Raw genomic sequence first — 14511 nt, 5'->3', positions numbered from 1 at the left:
TTGTTGTGAGTTAACTTTTTATTTTGATCAAATGGCCACCTGAATAAATTAAACCAAAGCTATACAGAAGGATGATTTTACATATTGGAAATAACCATAAGCACAATGGAGGATACACAAAGCATTCAATGGCATATTTTCAAACCAATGCTCAACATTCTAGCAGCTTGACTACCTCTTATGTTAACCAGAGCCACATCATTAAAATATCACATTCTGAAAACTCACTATTGCTGCTGCAGGCTGGTGAATCCCTCCATCCCCCATTGTGGACTGTCTTCCACTTCTAGTCTGCTACTACCAGAGAGCAAGGAAGCCAAATAATGGGAAGTGAAAAAAAAGAAGAGCAGGAAAGGTAGCCCCAAGAACAGTCCCTGCAGGCTGGAGGTCAGAACCACAAGAGAAACCTCTCCAGAAGAAGACAGAGAGAGGTAGCGGGCTGGACCCCAGAACTGAGGGCAGAAATTCAGGATGATCCTGACAATATCGAGACTGTTAGCTAGTGAATACTGATATTCTGTATTCCAGAATGCTGGCCATGTACAATTCGATTATCCCTCCTTTGACCTTCAGACCTTGAATGAAGGGGCAAATTGTATGCCCATCTGCTCTGGCTGATTAAGTGCACTTTTCTACTGCCAAGCAGTTGCATGCATTACTTCGCAGCCTGAATTCCCCCTACTCCAGTGTGAAAAACCTGTCATAACTGCAGTCCGAACCAGGGAGACTGCTGGCAGATCTTATCCTATATACAGTACTTCATGTGTGAGAAGCTGAACCTCCAAAGACAAAGATAGGGTAAGAGAGAGAGAGAACTCAGACTGAAATGAGCTCAGTCTCATTCTGAGCTCTTCTGGCTAGAAGGGACACAATGAAAAGATGATCTGGGAGGAGAGTTTTATCTTTTTGTAGTTATTTATTTATTTAGCAGCTACAAAATTACTAAGTACTGGCCATAATACAACAGGTTCCTGACTCAAAAAGCATACAATCTAAGGGTTCTGTCCCGCAAACACTTATGCCTGTGACCAATTTTATTCTTGTGAGTTAGTCCCACTGACTTCAAAATGATTACCTATATAAGTAAAATTACTCAAATGCAACTTGGTAGGATCAGGCTCTAAACACGCAATACACACACACAGAGGGGAGGAGATAAAGGGATGGAGAAGCACACTTTTTTTTTTTTTTTTAAAGTTTTACATTATTCACATTTTATTATTTTTATTCAATATACCATGTATTTTTGTTCAGCATTTCCCCAGTTTTTAACCACTGATATAAAGACTTAAAATTAGGAAAGGGTTCATAATACAAATTACTATTTTATTCATTTCCTATTATTTTAAACCCTCCCCTGTTTTCTTCTTATCCCTTCCTTTCTTTCAGTCCATTCGCAGGCCCTACAACCCAAACATTTCCTCCCCCATTTACAAGTGACCCATCAGACCTTTGACATGAAACCCACTTGAACTGTGGCAGCTCATCATTATTCCAGTTCCCTTTAGCTCTTCAGAACATCCAACATCCAGAACATCCCTCACCTTTTCTTTTACTCCACTTCCACCCCTCAAAGGAAATTATGTACCAGTAACTCCTTTCTGGAAGTCAGCATAGTATTTCAATCTTAATTATACCGCAGAGTTTTTCTCTTCAGAGAAATAAAGATATGCACATCTTTCTCCCACCCCGACACACATATGTGAGCATGCAGAGACTACACAAATATGAAGAAAAAGCAGTGGATCAAATTCTTCACTGTCCACTAAATGGAGTCACACCAGAAGAGAATTTAGCTCAATGTATTCTTTATACAAATAAAAACTAAAGTTGAATGTGGGATAGAATAAGGGAAGGAGAGAAATTATTTTATTATAAAACAGAATAAGAAACACAAAGACTTCAGGAACTAAACCAATAATTATTTTCAATTTATGGTAACATCGTTTTCAAATATTGGTAACTAAATGGGACAGGCTATAGTGCTCTTAATTCCCAAGATACTATGTGGGGTGACTGTGTTGCAAGCAGAACTCTATCCAGTATCACGTTTCTGCAGAGTGAAGAAAATGAGAAATTTTCAGGTGATGGGGCAGGCAATGAAGCTTGCCTTCTAAAGCTAAGCCAGCATCCCCCGGAGCACCATACCTTACCAGACAATGTACTCTCCTGTCAGGTGCTGCTTCCTCTCTCTGAAGTAAACAGATTTGACAGGGCAAGATTAACAGTGGTCTGAGTTGTTGGAGAAGCTGCTTACAACAAGAGATCTTTATTGTTATGGCTTGGCTAAGCTCACAGAGCATGATATGAAAAACATTCCGGATTCAATTCCTCCAGAAAAAGCATCCACAGAGCAGAGTTTAAAAAACCAACAAAAACAAACCAACAAAAAACCCCACACCTAGACAGAAAGAGGGCACAGGATAAATGCAGTCTGCAGGAGCAGATTATTCAGAATGGGAATAAGAAGGAAAAATGGTGGGGCTGAAATTACAGTCCAATATATTAGAAAAGAAGAACAGCAATGTGATTTAGTTACAAATTACTGAAAAAAAATACATGCACAGTATGACACACATTTACACACTACATTGTAATGTACATCTAAGGATTTAGAGTAATTCTAAAACATTGTTAAGGTTCAACTTATACTAAAAATTAGAACTAAATAACCAACCATGGGTTAGGGGACAAATGTAGAAAGGTTTCCTGGCCTAACTGTATGACACATAAGGCCTATTTAGAACATCCTTATCTTTTTTAGCGATGAATTATTTTTTCTAAGCTACTTATACCCAGAAAGCATGGCTAAACTTACTCCCTTTCTTGTGGCTGATGTGCCACCTGGAGGAAGGTGAAATCACACCCCAAATGACAGCACTGTTCTACTTCTTTTTTCAGAGCTCTCTCTATTAACAAAATTCAAAACCAAAACAACCCAAAACAGTCTCAGTGTCTCATGTTAGCCTTTCACTCACGGGGTTAATGGTCATTAAAGCTCTTCTTTCCTGGGCTCCCCAGCCCTACATAGCCAAGGCTTCCCCACAACTAGTTCCAGCTCCCTGAAGCTGTCTCTCTTTCAAGTCTTACACATGACAGATGTAAACAGCCCCACTTCCTCACAGATCTTCTTCTGACCCTGGGTCTCTCCCTCTGCCCTCTTTCCTAATAGGCAGGAAAAGACACACAATTTCCTAGATTCCTGAATTCATTGCACATGACAGGAGCACAAATGTGACTAAGGCTCCCAATTTCAAAGGATCATAACAGATGCCCTGGGACACATGAATAAGCCCCAAAGCCCTGTTACAGTTTTTCGTAGGAAAAAAGAAGAAGAAATCAGCATTTATATTTTCGTACAAAAAGGGAACAGTAGAATAAAGATAAAATATTTAATTCACTACATTTTTGAATGAGTGTTTTGTGTACGTTGAGGCTCCTCCTCCTCCTCATTTCTTTGGCTTTCATAGCCACAGCAAATTTTTTTTTAAGGTAAAAGTGTTTATTTTATTTGTAAGTTTAAATTTTGGATATTTTACATAAAAATGAGAGGTTTAAGTTAAAGTTGTTTCTTAAAGAGGCTAAAATAAAAATACATTTTTATTTCTAATTCAAAACAGCTGACATGCATCAGCAACATTTTCAATTCATGTTTCATCACATTGCTTAACTAAGAGTTCATAGTAAGTTTTAAAAAACTATACTTACAAGGCTATATGGCAGGAACATAAGCAAACTCTGTTGTGGTATCACTCAGCAGTCACTGGTCAGTCAAGGGCCTTTGCTCTGCAAGCTGAGTAGCAGCCAGCATTGGAAATTTCAGTTACTGACTTTCTGATCAGTCTGCAGTTCAGCAACTAACAACCCAGGTCAGATGGCGATCTGCCACATGAGAACAAGCTCTCAACTCTAATTTTGAAATCTGGATTTGGAATGAGGTAAGGCATAGAAATCAAGATTTTGCAAGGATGTAAATCCAAAGTTACACTCCTTAAAATAGCAATGTACTTTTCCCATCCTATGTTACCATCTCAGTGATTCTTTATCATCCTTGCTTTATCACCTCTTCTAGACAGTATGTGATTCTTCAATGCCCTCACTATTTTGGGTCTCATTCAGTGAGCAGTCCAACTATAGTTTCTATAGCCCTTTTTATGGTAATATGATCAATTTTGCTTTTTTTTGCTCCCTCAATAAGTTTAGTCACGTCAGTGTTCAGTTTCTGAACAGCTACCACTTATTACTTTTTAAAGTTTGTCAACTTCAACTCCTGGATCCTTTTCTTGATCAATGTTTTCCACCTTGTGACCATTTAAGGATTAGGCTGTTTCCATCTTTTAAAAGGTGATCTCATCACTACACTTTTTTGTATTACATGCAAAAGTACCTTATGCAATAAGTGTCTCCATTTTCTTCCATGATTTCTGGATTCAGTCTATTCACACTTTTGACACTGGATGGGTTCCCCAAAGTTATGTCCTCTAAATTTACACTCTTTTTTGCCTACTCCGTCCCAGAGGTCATTAATGTACTGTATAGGACAGGCGTGTCCAAACAGCGGCTCACAAGCCACATGCGGCTCTTTTACACTTACAGTGCAACTCGCTGAGCCCCCCTATGCCCTGCCCATTCTCCGCCTACCGGACGGGAGGGAGTTCGAGGATTCAGCCTCGCGAGGGGGCACGCTGGGGATTGGGGCTTCAGCCCCGTGCGGGGGGGGGGGGAGATGGGGCACCACCCTGTGGGGCAGGTTGTGTGTGTTTCGTGGCTCTCCAACTTCTAAAGATTATTGTACGCGGCTCAGAGGGTCAGTAAGTTTGGCCATGCCTGGTATAGGACAAACAAGACTGCTACTCTGGAATGCAGACTTTAAGAAGAATTAAAAAGTGGTAAATTGCATTTTTTCTAAAATTTTCAGAGGCCACACAGACAGACATTAAATTCATAGCAACAACAATTATCACATGCACATTGTTTCATTTGTTAAACTGCTCATTTCTGTTATTCCTATTTCATTTGACACTGACAGGTCAATTCACTTACAGAGTAGCGGAACAGTATTACTGACATGCACATGACCATATGACCGTTAAAATGAATGAAAATGGAAGTTCTTCTTGCTTTAAGCTGCAACAGTTTATTCAGGAATCTCATCAGTTTTAGTCACAGGGGTACAATCTTAAATAATTGGCTCTAATAAGTGGCAGCGGTCATTGTAAGTGTTAGCTGCTCAATAAAATGGGTGAAGATTCCTGCATTTATATTTAATCTCTCATGACCAAGTATGAAGATTAATCTAAACATTTACACAAAATGGCATCTTTTTAAAAAAACACTGGCTTTCTTGTATGTTGTTCCTTAAATTAGTAAGTAAATTGTTAAAACTTATTTGGCTTTGTACTTCTAGCATCCTAGGAGTATTTAATAATCCTTCTATGCAGAAACATTAAAAAAATTAGGAGGACCAAAACAATTCCCAAAATGTGTTTTGTTATAAACCATTTAGAAGAGCTACCTTTTGGAAAGTACATCTATCCAATCTTCCACTTATTATTCACGACCACATGCAACCAAAGCTAATGGTTACAAGATAATGCAGTCTAGTTCACTACCCAACCCCCAAATTATCTTTTTTTCGTTAGACAAGTGAGCCTTATTTAGATGTGATAATTTTCTCCTGCTAAATCTCAAGTATGTATATATTTAAACACGAGCTTCTCTTTTTCATCTTAGTTTTAATGAATAGTCTGTATCTCTGATTGCATCAATGAATGCCCGGCACTGTAAGCTAGTAGCAGAAAGGCCAGATCTCCTTATACTGTATGTCCAAACAGGTCAGGAGGATAAAAAGTGTCTGTCTGGGAGCATGTGTGATTCCATGGGCAAATTAACGATAGACAGGTAAGGGAAGTGTCATCTGATGCATAAAAAACTACAGAATCATAATTTCAATTGTGTCACTCTCTCTGGCACAGCAGTGGGGACTTACTGATCCCCTCAACAGCTCCAGGTTCCCCAGTTGGTGGAAATGTTGATAATACAATGTTGTCGGAAATGGGTCAAATTGGGTATCATTCGAAAGCCCTTTCTCCCATCAACACAATGATACCAAACATGACAAACCTAGAACAATTATGTACTTATTTGAGAAAATGTTTACATATCAATTTTTTAAATTATACTTTACCACAGGCATGTCAAACATGCAGCCATCACAAAGCTAAATTATGGCCCTCAATTGACAGTACTGTGTTATCAATTAATGCTCATAACTAGGGCCCTACCAAATTCAGGGCCATGAAAAAAGCGTCACAGACCGTGAAATCTGGTCTTTTGTGTGCTTTTACCCGATACTATACAGATTTCACAGAGGAGACCAGCGTTTCTCAAACTGGGGGTCCTGACCCAAAAGGGAGTTGCAGAGGGGGTCACAAGGTTATTTTAGAGGGGTTGTGATATTGCCACCCTTGCTTCTGTGCTGCATTCAGAGCTGAGTGCTTGGAGAGCGGCAGCTGTTGGCCAGATGCCCCGCTCTGAAGGCAGCCCCCCGCCAGCAGCAGCAGCAGCATGGAAGAAAGGGTAACAATACCATGGCATCCTTACTTCTGTGCGGCTGCTGGCACTGGCTCTGCCTTCACAGTTGGCCTCCCTGCCAGCAGCTACCACTCTCCCGCTGCCCAGCTCTGAAGGCTGCGCCGCTGCTAGCAGCGGCGCAGAAATAAAGGTAGCAGTACCGCAAATCCCCCTACAATAACCTTGCGACCCCCCCCCCCCACACACACACACACACACACACACACAACTCCTTTTTGGGTCAGGACCCCTACAATTACACCACCATGAAATTTCAGACTTATATATGTGAAGTCATGAAATTTACAATTTTAAAAATCCTATGACCGTGAAATTGACCAAAGTGGACCGTGAATTTGGTAGACCCCTACTCATAACATAACTGATTATTTTTTTTAATGTTTCAGATTATTTTAAATGGAAGGAGTGCTTCAAGCTGATATGCCATCATTGGCAAAAAAATAAGTGGTTCAGTGGTATTGATTATCAGCTTTGTGTATTATGCCAAAAGAGTTGCAATAAGGCACTAGTTAAGATATCAGCATCCAGCCAGAAATTACTGGAATCCATCCGCAAATAGTATGTACATATTTACGTAACATACATTACATAACATAATTAATTACAATCCCAAATAATGTATTGCAAAATCCCTGTTTTCACTTTGGTCTTGATCATTTTTAGACATCAATGGGGAGATGAAGAGTACTGACTAGTAGCTGCATCTTTGGAGAACACCACTGCGGAGGACTTGGTTAAACACAATGCTCGGTGGCACGTTATATGCTATAAGAAGTGCACCCATAACCTGAATTTAGCATTGGAGAGGAAGTACATCTAGCATCAGGAAAAAGTTGAAGATACTGGGACAAAGTGCCAGCTGTGAGTGAGACTTGCCCTATACTAGGTCCCATGGCATGTGATTTGAGAAGAACCCCTGCTTCTCCTGCAGTATGGCAGAAATGTGGAGGCATCCATTAAGCATAGATTCAGCATGTGAGACAGGTAAGGAACTGTATGAAGCAGTCACTCTTAGATGTCAGTTGAATAGATACTTTGGCTCACGACTGGTACGAAGTCTACAAAACTTAAAGAATTATCCAAAGCTCCGTCAATTTATTGGCTCCAATGAAAAAGAACACACTACTGTGCTCAAATGCAAAGAAGAAAAAGTCAGAGTGATGGTGGAAGGGACTATTACTGAGCCAACCACAGACGGGTTATTGTTGGCTCATCTCCTGATTGTGTCCAGATCTCAGTGTGATGTTGGTCTATGTGAGACTCTGGGAAAGTACAAGTTCTCCATGGTACCATGATCGATGTTCGAATGCAATGAAACAATGCATACATGCAAGGCAAAAAGAACACAGATGCACATCTTGCATGGTCTTCCTAAGCCAGAACCTCTGATGAATTGACCAGCAGAGGCCTTTTAGCATAGCAATCATAGATAGTAAAGTTGAGGTACAAGCTCTCAGAAAACCAGAAACTATTAACATTTGCCAAGGGTCAGCTGAACATTTCATTAGGAGGCTACAGAGAAAATAGCAGACCTATGACCAAGTCCGCCTTGTGTCCGATACATACACAGAAGAATCAATTGAAAATATTACCAGAAAGAAGAGATTCCGTGCTATTGCACCTGTCCAATTAATAATCATTGACTCCACATATATCTCCAGTGTCACAATGAAGAAGCTAGTGTCTCATACTCACACGAAGGACAAGTTAACTGCGTGCCCTGCAGCAAAAATATTCCAGCATGCAAAGGATTCCTCAAATAATTTAGTTGTCACATGGCGTAATGAATGCCACCTCACTCTGTTCAGTGGAATTTCTTCATAGTTCCTATGATGAGGCTGACACTGAAATTATCTTGCATGCCATCACTGCCATAGAGAAAGGTGCTACTAAACAAGACTTATTGTACAAGACACAGATGTTCTAGTTCTCTCTGTAAGATGCAACCACAAGATTCTGTTTTTGTGCTTGCTGCTGGGGAACAATCAGTGAACATCCCTCAGGATGTGTTCCTATCACTCAGACCATTAAAAGCCACCACACTGCCAGGTTTCCATGCCTTTTCAGGGTGTGACACTACCCAGAAGCTGGCTAGAAAGACCAAATTAACTTACTGGAAGGTATCTGATTCAGCCTCCAAAGGCTGTCTCCTCGCTCTGAAGATGCTCAGAATGGCTGACACAGTCACTAAAGGAGTTCATAAATGCACTGGAGGTGTTCACAAGCTGAGTTTACCATTTGAAGAGCAACATTATAACATCTGCAGAGCTACGTTGATGTCTGTGTTCTTGATAGCAGGTATAAATGCACCCCTTGTAGGTAGCAGTTTTTCTGTCTGTCGGCCTGCTTCTAGGAAAACAAATTATCAGGCAATGGAATGGGGATGATCAAGCACATCCAAAACTACACCTTCCCCTATCAGGCATGGATGGGTCTTGGAAGATGTACTGATCACACCAGTTATACGTGAAATACCATATGCTCCCAAATCAATCCTTCAGCTAAACAAATGTTCACGTGCGAAGACAAGATGCTCACCGCCCTGAAAATATTCGGCCAGCAGCCTGCCTTATATGGAGATGACAGTGATGATGAATTTGATGAATATACGTTTTCAGTCATACATAGCCCAATATATGTTTTCAGTAGTATATAGCATGATCTCCTGTGATGTATTTAAAGGAAGAGTTTATCTTGGTAATGAATGGTACTGGAGCACACAGAATGATCTTGTCCCTATGGATGGAATAAGACGACTTGTGCCAATAGTAGAGATATTTCAGAGACTTCTTGACAATGTTACTACAGCCGGATCAGAGGCCATCCAATGGAAGAATTGAGAGATCCCAAGTAGGGAAGAAAGGTCAAACCGCTAGTTCACATCTACATGCTGTTCTGAGGAATTCTGATAGCTTCGTGGTGACCTACCATCTTAGTTAGGGCTGGTGGCTCAATACTCAGACTCACGTAATTCTGTGCCAGGAGTGGACCCAGTGATAGGAAATCCTGCCTGCTGGAAACATGGAGCAAAGACCTCTGTGACAGTTCCACTAGGTACACCAAGAACTTCTTTGTCAATTTCAGCCATAGGATAAAATAAGTCACTTCCTCCTTTTTCATCTTTGGAAGTAGTGGAAGTGAGGAAGGAAGAACACAGAAAAGCTGACAGCCATCTGCAATACAGAGTATCTATTTCCCTATGATCATTGGTCTACTTCCTTCTGATGCTCCAGGCTGAGACCTTACCTCTGGAACAAAAAAAGTTCTTCTCTGATACCTCTGTGGTATATAGTCTATCTTAGGCTTTGCTATAGTAGAGAGTGAATCCTCTCTATTTATCCATGTCAGCCACCACCTTATTAATCTCCTTTCCAGCAAGATTTCCCCAATGAATCTGAGCCCTGGTCTACACTAGGACTTTAGGTCGAATTTAGCAGCATTAAATCGATGTAAACCTGCACCCGTCCACACGATGAAGCCCTTTATTTCGACTTAAAGGGCTCTTAAAATCGATTTCCTTACTCCACCCCTGACAAGTGGATTAGCGCTTAAATCGGCCTTGCCGGGTCGAATTTGGGATACTGTGGACACAATTCGACGGTATTGGCCTCCGGGAGCTATCCCAGAGTGCTCCATTTTGACCGCTCTGGACAGCACTCTCAACTCAGATGCACTGGCCAGGTAGACAGGAAAAGAACCGCGAACTTTTGAATCTCATTTCCTGTTTGGCCAGCGTGGCAAGCTGCAGGTGACCATGCAGAGCTCATCAGCAGAGGTGACCATGATGGAGTCTCAGAATCGCAAAAGAGCTCCAGCATGGACCGAACGGGAGGTACGGGATCTGATCGCTGTATGGGGAGAGGAATCCGTGCTATCAGAACTCCGTTCCAGTTTTCGAAATGCCAAAACCTTTGTCAAAATCTCCCAGGGCATGAAGGACAGAGGCCATAACAGGGACCCGAAGCAGTGCCGCGTGAAACTGAAGGAGCTGAGGCAAGCCTACCAGAAAACCAGAAAGGCGAACGGCCGCTCCGGGTCAGAGCCCCAAACATGCCGCTTCTATGATGAGCTGCATGCCATTTTAGGGGGTTCAGCCACCACTACCCCAGCCGTGTTGTTTGACTCCTTCAATGGAGATGGAGGCAATACGGAAGCAGGTTTTGGGGACGAAGAAGATGATGATGACGACGAGGTTGTAGATAGCTCACAGCAAGCAAGCGGAGAAACCGGTTTTCCCGACAGCCAGGAACTGTTTCTCACCCTGGACCTGGAGCCAGTACCCCCTGAACCCACCCAAGGCTGCCTCCTGGACCCAGCAGGCGGAGAAGGGACCTCCGGTGAGTGTACCTTTTAAAATACTATACATGGTTTAAAAGCAAGCATGTGAAAGGATTACTTTGCCCTGGCATTCGCGGCTCTCCTGGATATACTCCCAAAGCCTTTGCAAAAGGTTTCTGGGGAGGGCAGACTTATTGCGTCCTTCATGGTAGGACACTTTACCACTCCAGGCCAGTAACACGTACTCGGGAATCATTGTACAACAAAGCATTGCAGTGTATGTTTGCTGGCGTTCAAGCAACGTCCGTTCTTTATCTCTCTGTGTTATCCTCAGGAGAGTGAGATATAATCCATGGTCACCTGGTTGAAATAGGGTGCTTTTCTTCAGGGGACACTCAGAGGAGCCCATTCCTGCTGGGCTGTTTGCCTGCGGCTGAACAGAAATGTTCCCCGCTGTTAGCCACACGGAGGGGGGAGGGTTGAGGGGGTAGCCACGCGGTGGGGGGAGGCAAAATGCGACCTTGTAACGAAAGCACATGTGCTATGTATGTAATGTTAACAGCAAGGTTTACCCTGAAAGAGTGTAGCCAGTGTTTTATAAAATGTGTCTTTTTAAATACCGCTGTCCCTTTTTTTTTCCTCCACCAGCTGCATGTGTTTCAATGATCACAGGATCTTCTCCTTCCCAGAGGCTAGTGAAGGTTAGAAAGAAAAAAAAACGCACTTGAGATGAAATGTTCTCCGAGCTCATGCTGTCCTCCCACACTGACAGAGCACAGACGAATGCGTGGAGGCAAATAATGTCAGACTGCAGGAAAGCACAAAATGACCAGGAGGAGAGGTGGCGGGCTGAAGAGAGTAAGTGGCGGGCTGAAGAGAGGGCTGAAGCTTGAATGTGGTGGCAGCGTGATGAGAGGAGGCAGGATTCAATGCTGAGGCTGCTGGAGGATCAAACCAGTATGCTCCAGTGTATGGTTGAGCTGCAGCAAAGGCAGCTGGAGCACAGACTGCCACTACAGCCCCTGTGTAACCAACCGCCCTCCTCCCCAAGTTCCATAGCCTCCACACCCAGACGCCCAAGAACGCGGTGGGGGGGCCTCCGGCCAACCAGCCACTCCACCACAGAGGATTGCCCAAAAAAAAAAAAAGAAGGCTGTCATTCAATAAATTTTAAAGTTGTAAACTTTTAAAGTGCTGTGTGGCATTTTCCTTCCCTCCTCCACCACCCCTCCTGGGCTACCTTGGTAGTCATCCCCCTATTTGTGTGATGAATGAATAAAGAATGCATGAATGTGAAGCAACAATGACTTTATTGCCTCTGCAAGCGGTGATCGAAGGGAGGAGGAGAGGGTGGTTAGCTTACAGGGAAGTAGAGTGAACCAAGGGGCGGGGGGTTTCATCAAGGAGAAACAAACAGAACTTTCACACCGTAGCCTGGCCAGTCATGAAACTGGTTTTCAAAGCCTCTCTGATGCGTACCGCGCCCTCCTGTGCTCTTCTAACCGCCCTGGTGTCTGGCTGCGCGTAACCAGCAGCCAGGCGATTTGCCTCAACCTCCCACCCCGCCATAAACGTCTCCCCCTTACTCTCACAGATATTGTGGAGCACACAGCAAGCAGTAATAACAGTGGGAATATTGGTTTCGCTGAGGTCTAAGCGAGTCAGTAAACTGCGCCAGCGCGCCTTTAAACGTCCAAATGCACATTCTACCACCATTCTGCACTTGCTCAGCCTGTAGTTGAACAGCTCCTGACTACTGTCCAGGCTGCCTGTGTACGGCTTCATGAGCCATGGCATTAAGGGGTAGGCTGGGTCCCCAAGGATACATATAGGCATTTCAACATCACCAACAGTTATTTTCTGGTCTGGGAATAATGTCCCTTCTTGAAGCTTTTGAAACAGACCAGAGTTCCTGAAGATGCGAGCGTCATGTACCTTTCCCGGCCATCCCACGTTGATGTTGGTGAAACGTCCCTTGTGATCCACCAGAGCTTGCAGCACTATTGAAAAGTACCCCTTGCGGTTTATGTACTCGCCGGCTTGGTGCTCCGGTGCCAAGATAGGGATATGGGTTCCGTCTATGGCCCCACCACAGTTAGGGAATCCCATTGCAGCAAAGCCATCCACTATGACCTGCACATTTCCCAGGGTCACTACCCTTGATATCAGCAGATCTTTGATTGAGTGGGCTACTTGCATCACAGCAGCCCCAACAGTAGATTTGTTTCCAAATTGATTCCCAACTGACCGGTAGCTGTCTGGCGTTGCAAGCTTCCACAGGGCTATCGCCACTCGCTTCTTAACTGTGAGGGCTGCTCTCATCTTGGTATTCATGCGCTTCAGGGCAGGGGAAAGCAAGTCACAAAATTCCATGAAAGTGCCCTTACGCATGCGAAAGTTTCGCAGCCACTGGGAATCGTCCCAGACCTGCAACACTATGCGGTCCCACCAGTCTGTGCTGGTTTCCCGAGCCCAGAATCGGCGTTCCACAGCATGAACCTGCCCCATTAGCACCATGATGCATGCATTGGCAGGGCCCATGCTTTCAGAGAAATCTGTGTCCATGTCCTGATCACTCACGTGACCGCGCTGACGTCACCTCCTCGCCCGGTAGCGCTTTGCCAGGTTCTGGTGCTGCATATACTACTGGATAATGCGTGTGGTGTTTAATGTGCTCCTAATTGCCAAAGTGAGCTGAGCGGACTTCATGCTTGCCTTGGTATGGCGTCCGCACAGAAAAAAGGCGCGGAATGATTGTTTGCCGTTGCTCTGACGGAGGGAGGGGCGACTGACGACACGGCTTACAGGGTTGGCTTCAGGGGGCTAAAATCCACAAAGGGGGTGGCTTTACATCAAGGAGTAGTTCAGGCAGGACTTCACGGAGGGTTCCAATAAGAAATGGTGCACCTAAGTTATTGTTCTTATTGGAACAAGGAGGTTAGCCTGGCCTCTGATTGATACATGGCTAGATTTACCTCGCTGCACCTTCTCTGTGAGTGACTGCAGTGTGACCTAGAGGAATGAGTCCCCTAGACAGGGGAGGAGGCAAATGAGTACAAAACAAATCTGGTCTATTTCTTGTTTTGATCCACTCCATCTATCTTTTACATCTTTGGCTGGCAGCAGACGGTGCAGAAGGACATATTGCCTACCTGCTCACCATAAGACGGTTCAATAGGACTGACTGCCGGACTTAAGAGAATGACCTGGTCAAGTCACTAAAAATTTAGTCCCTGCGTCCATGTCTGCCCAGGCGCTCCTGATCGACCTCACACAGGCGACCAGGAGTACCTCGGACATGACGAGGACGGCTACCAGTTGTATTGTACCGTCTGCTGCCACAAGGCAATGGGTTGCTGCTACTGTGTAGCAATGCCATACCGCGTCTGCCAGCACCCAGGAGACATACGGTGACGGTTACCTGAGCGGGCTCCATGCTTGCGGTGGTATGGCGTCCGCACAGGTAACTCAGGAAAAAAGGCACGAAACGATTGTCTGCCCTTGCTTTCACAGAGGGAGGGAGGGAGGGAAGGGGGGACTGACGATATGTACCCAGAACCACCCGCGACAATGTTTCAGCCCCATCAGGCATTGGGATCTCAACCCAGAATTCCAATGGGCAGCGGAGACTGTGGGAAC

The 14511-nt window shown here is 43.9% G+C and overlaps 2 protein-coding genes across 4 annotated transcripts in view; one reads left to right on the top strand and one right to left on the bottom strand.

The window, feature by feature from the left end:
• Nucleotides 1-14511, bottom strand: part of TEX10 (testis expressed 10) — a 124970-nt gene that overhangs the window by 33979 nt on the left and 76480 nt on the right. The window lies entirely within an intron of this gene.
• LOC141981575 (myb/SANT-like DNA-binding domain-containing protein 7) lies at nt 10130-12004 on the top strand. The gene is made up of 2 exons (XM_074943210.1): nt 10130-10931; nt 11521-12004. Exons 1-2 carry the CDS (start codon nt 10349-10351, stop codon nt 11598-11600), a joined length of 663 nt encoding a protein of 220 aa, XP_074799311.1. The 5' UTR covers nt 10130-10348; the 3' UTR covers nt 11601-12004.

Source organism: Natator depressus, chromosome 2 (genome assembly GCF_965152275.1).
Source record: "Natator depressus isolate rNatDep1 chromosome 2, rNatDep2.hap1, whole genome shotgun sequence".
Lineage (NCBI taxonomy): Eukaryota > Metazoa > Chordata > Testudines > Cheloniidae > Natator > Natator depressus.
This window is presented reverse-complemented; position numbering and strand designations above follow the sequence as displayed.

Bases quoted from the DNA above. Each gene is read 5' to 3' on its own strand.
- LOC141981575 (XM_074943210.1), top strand. From the start codon at position 10,349: ATGCAGAGCTCATCAGCAGAGGTGACCATGATGGAGTCTCAGAATCGC. The intron at 10,932-11,520 runs GTGAGTGTACCT...TTCCTCCACCAG, and splicing joins AGGCGGAGAAGGGACCTCCG to CTGCATGTGTTTCAATGATC.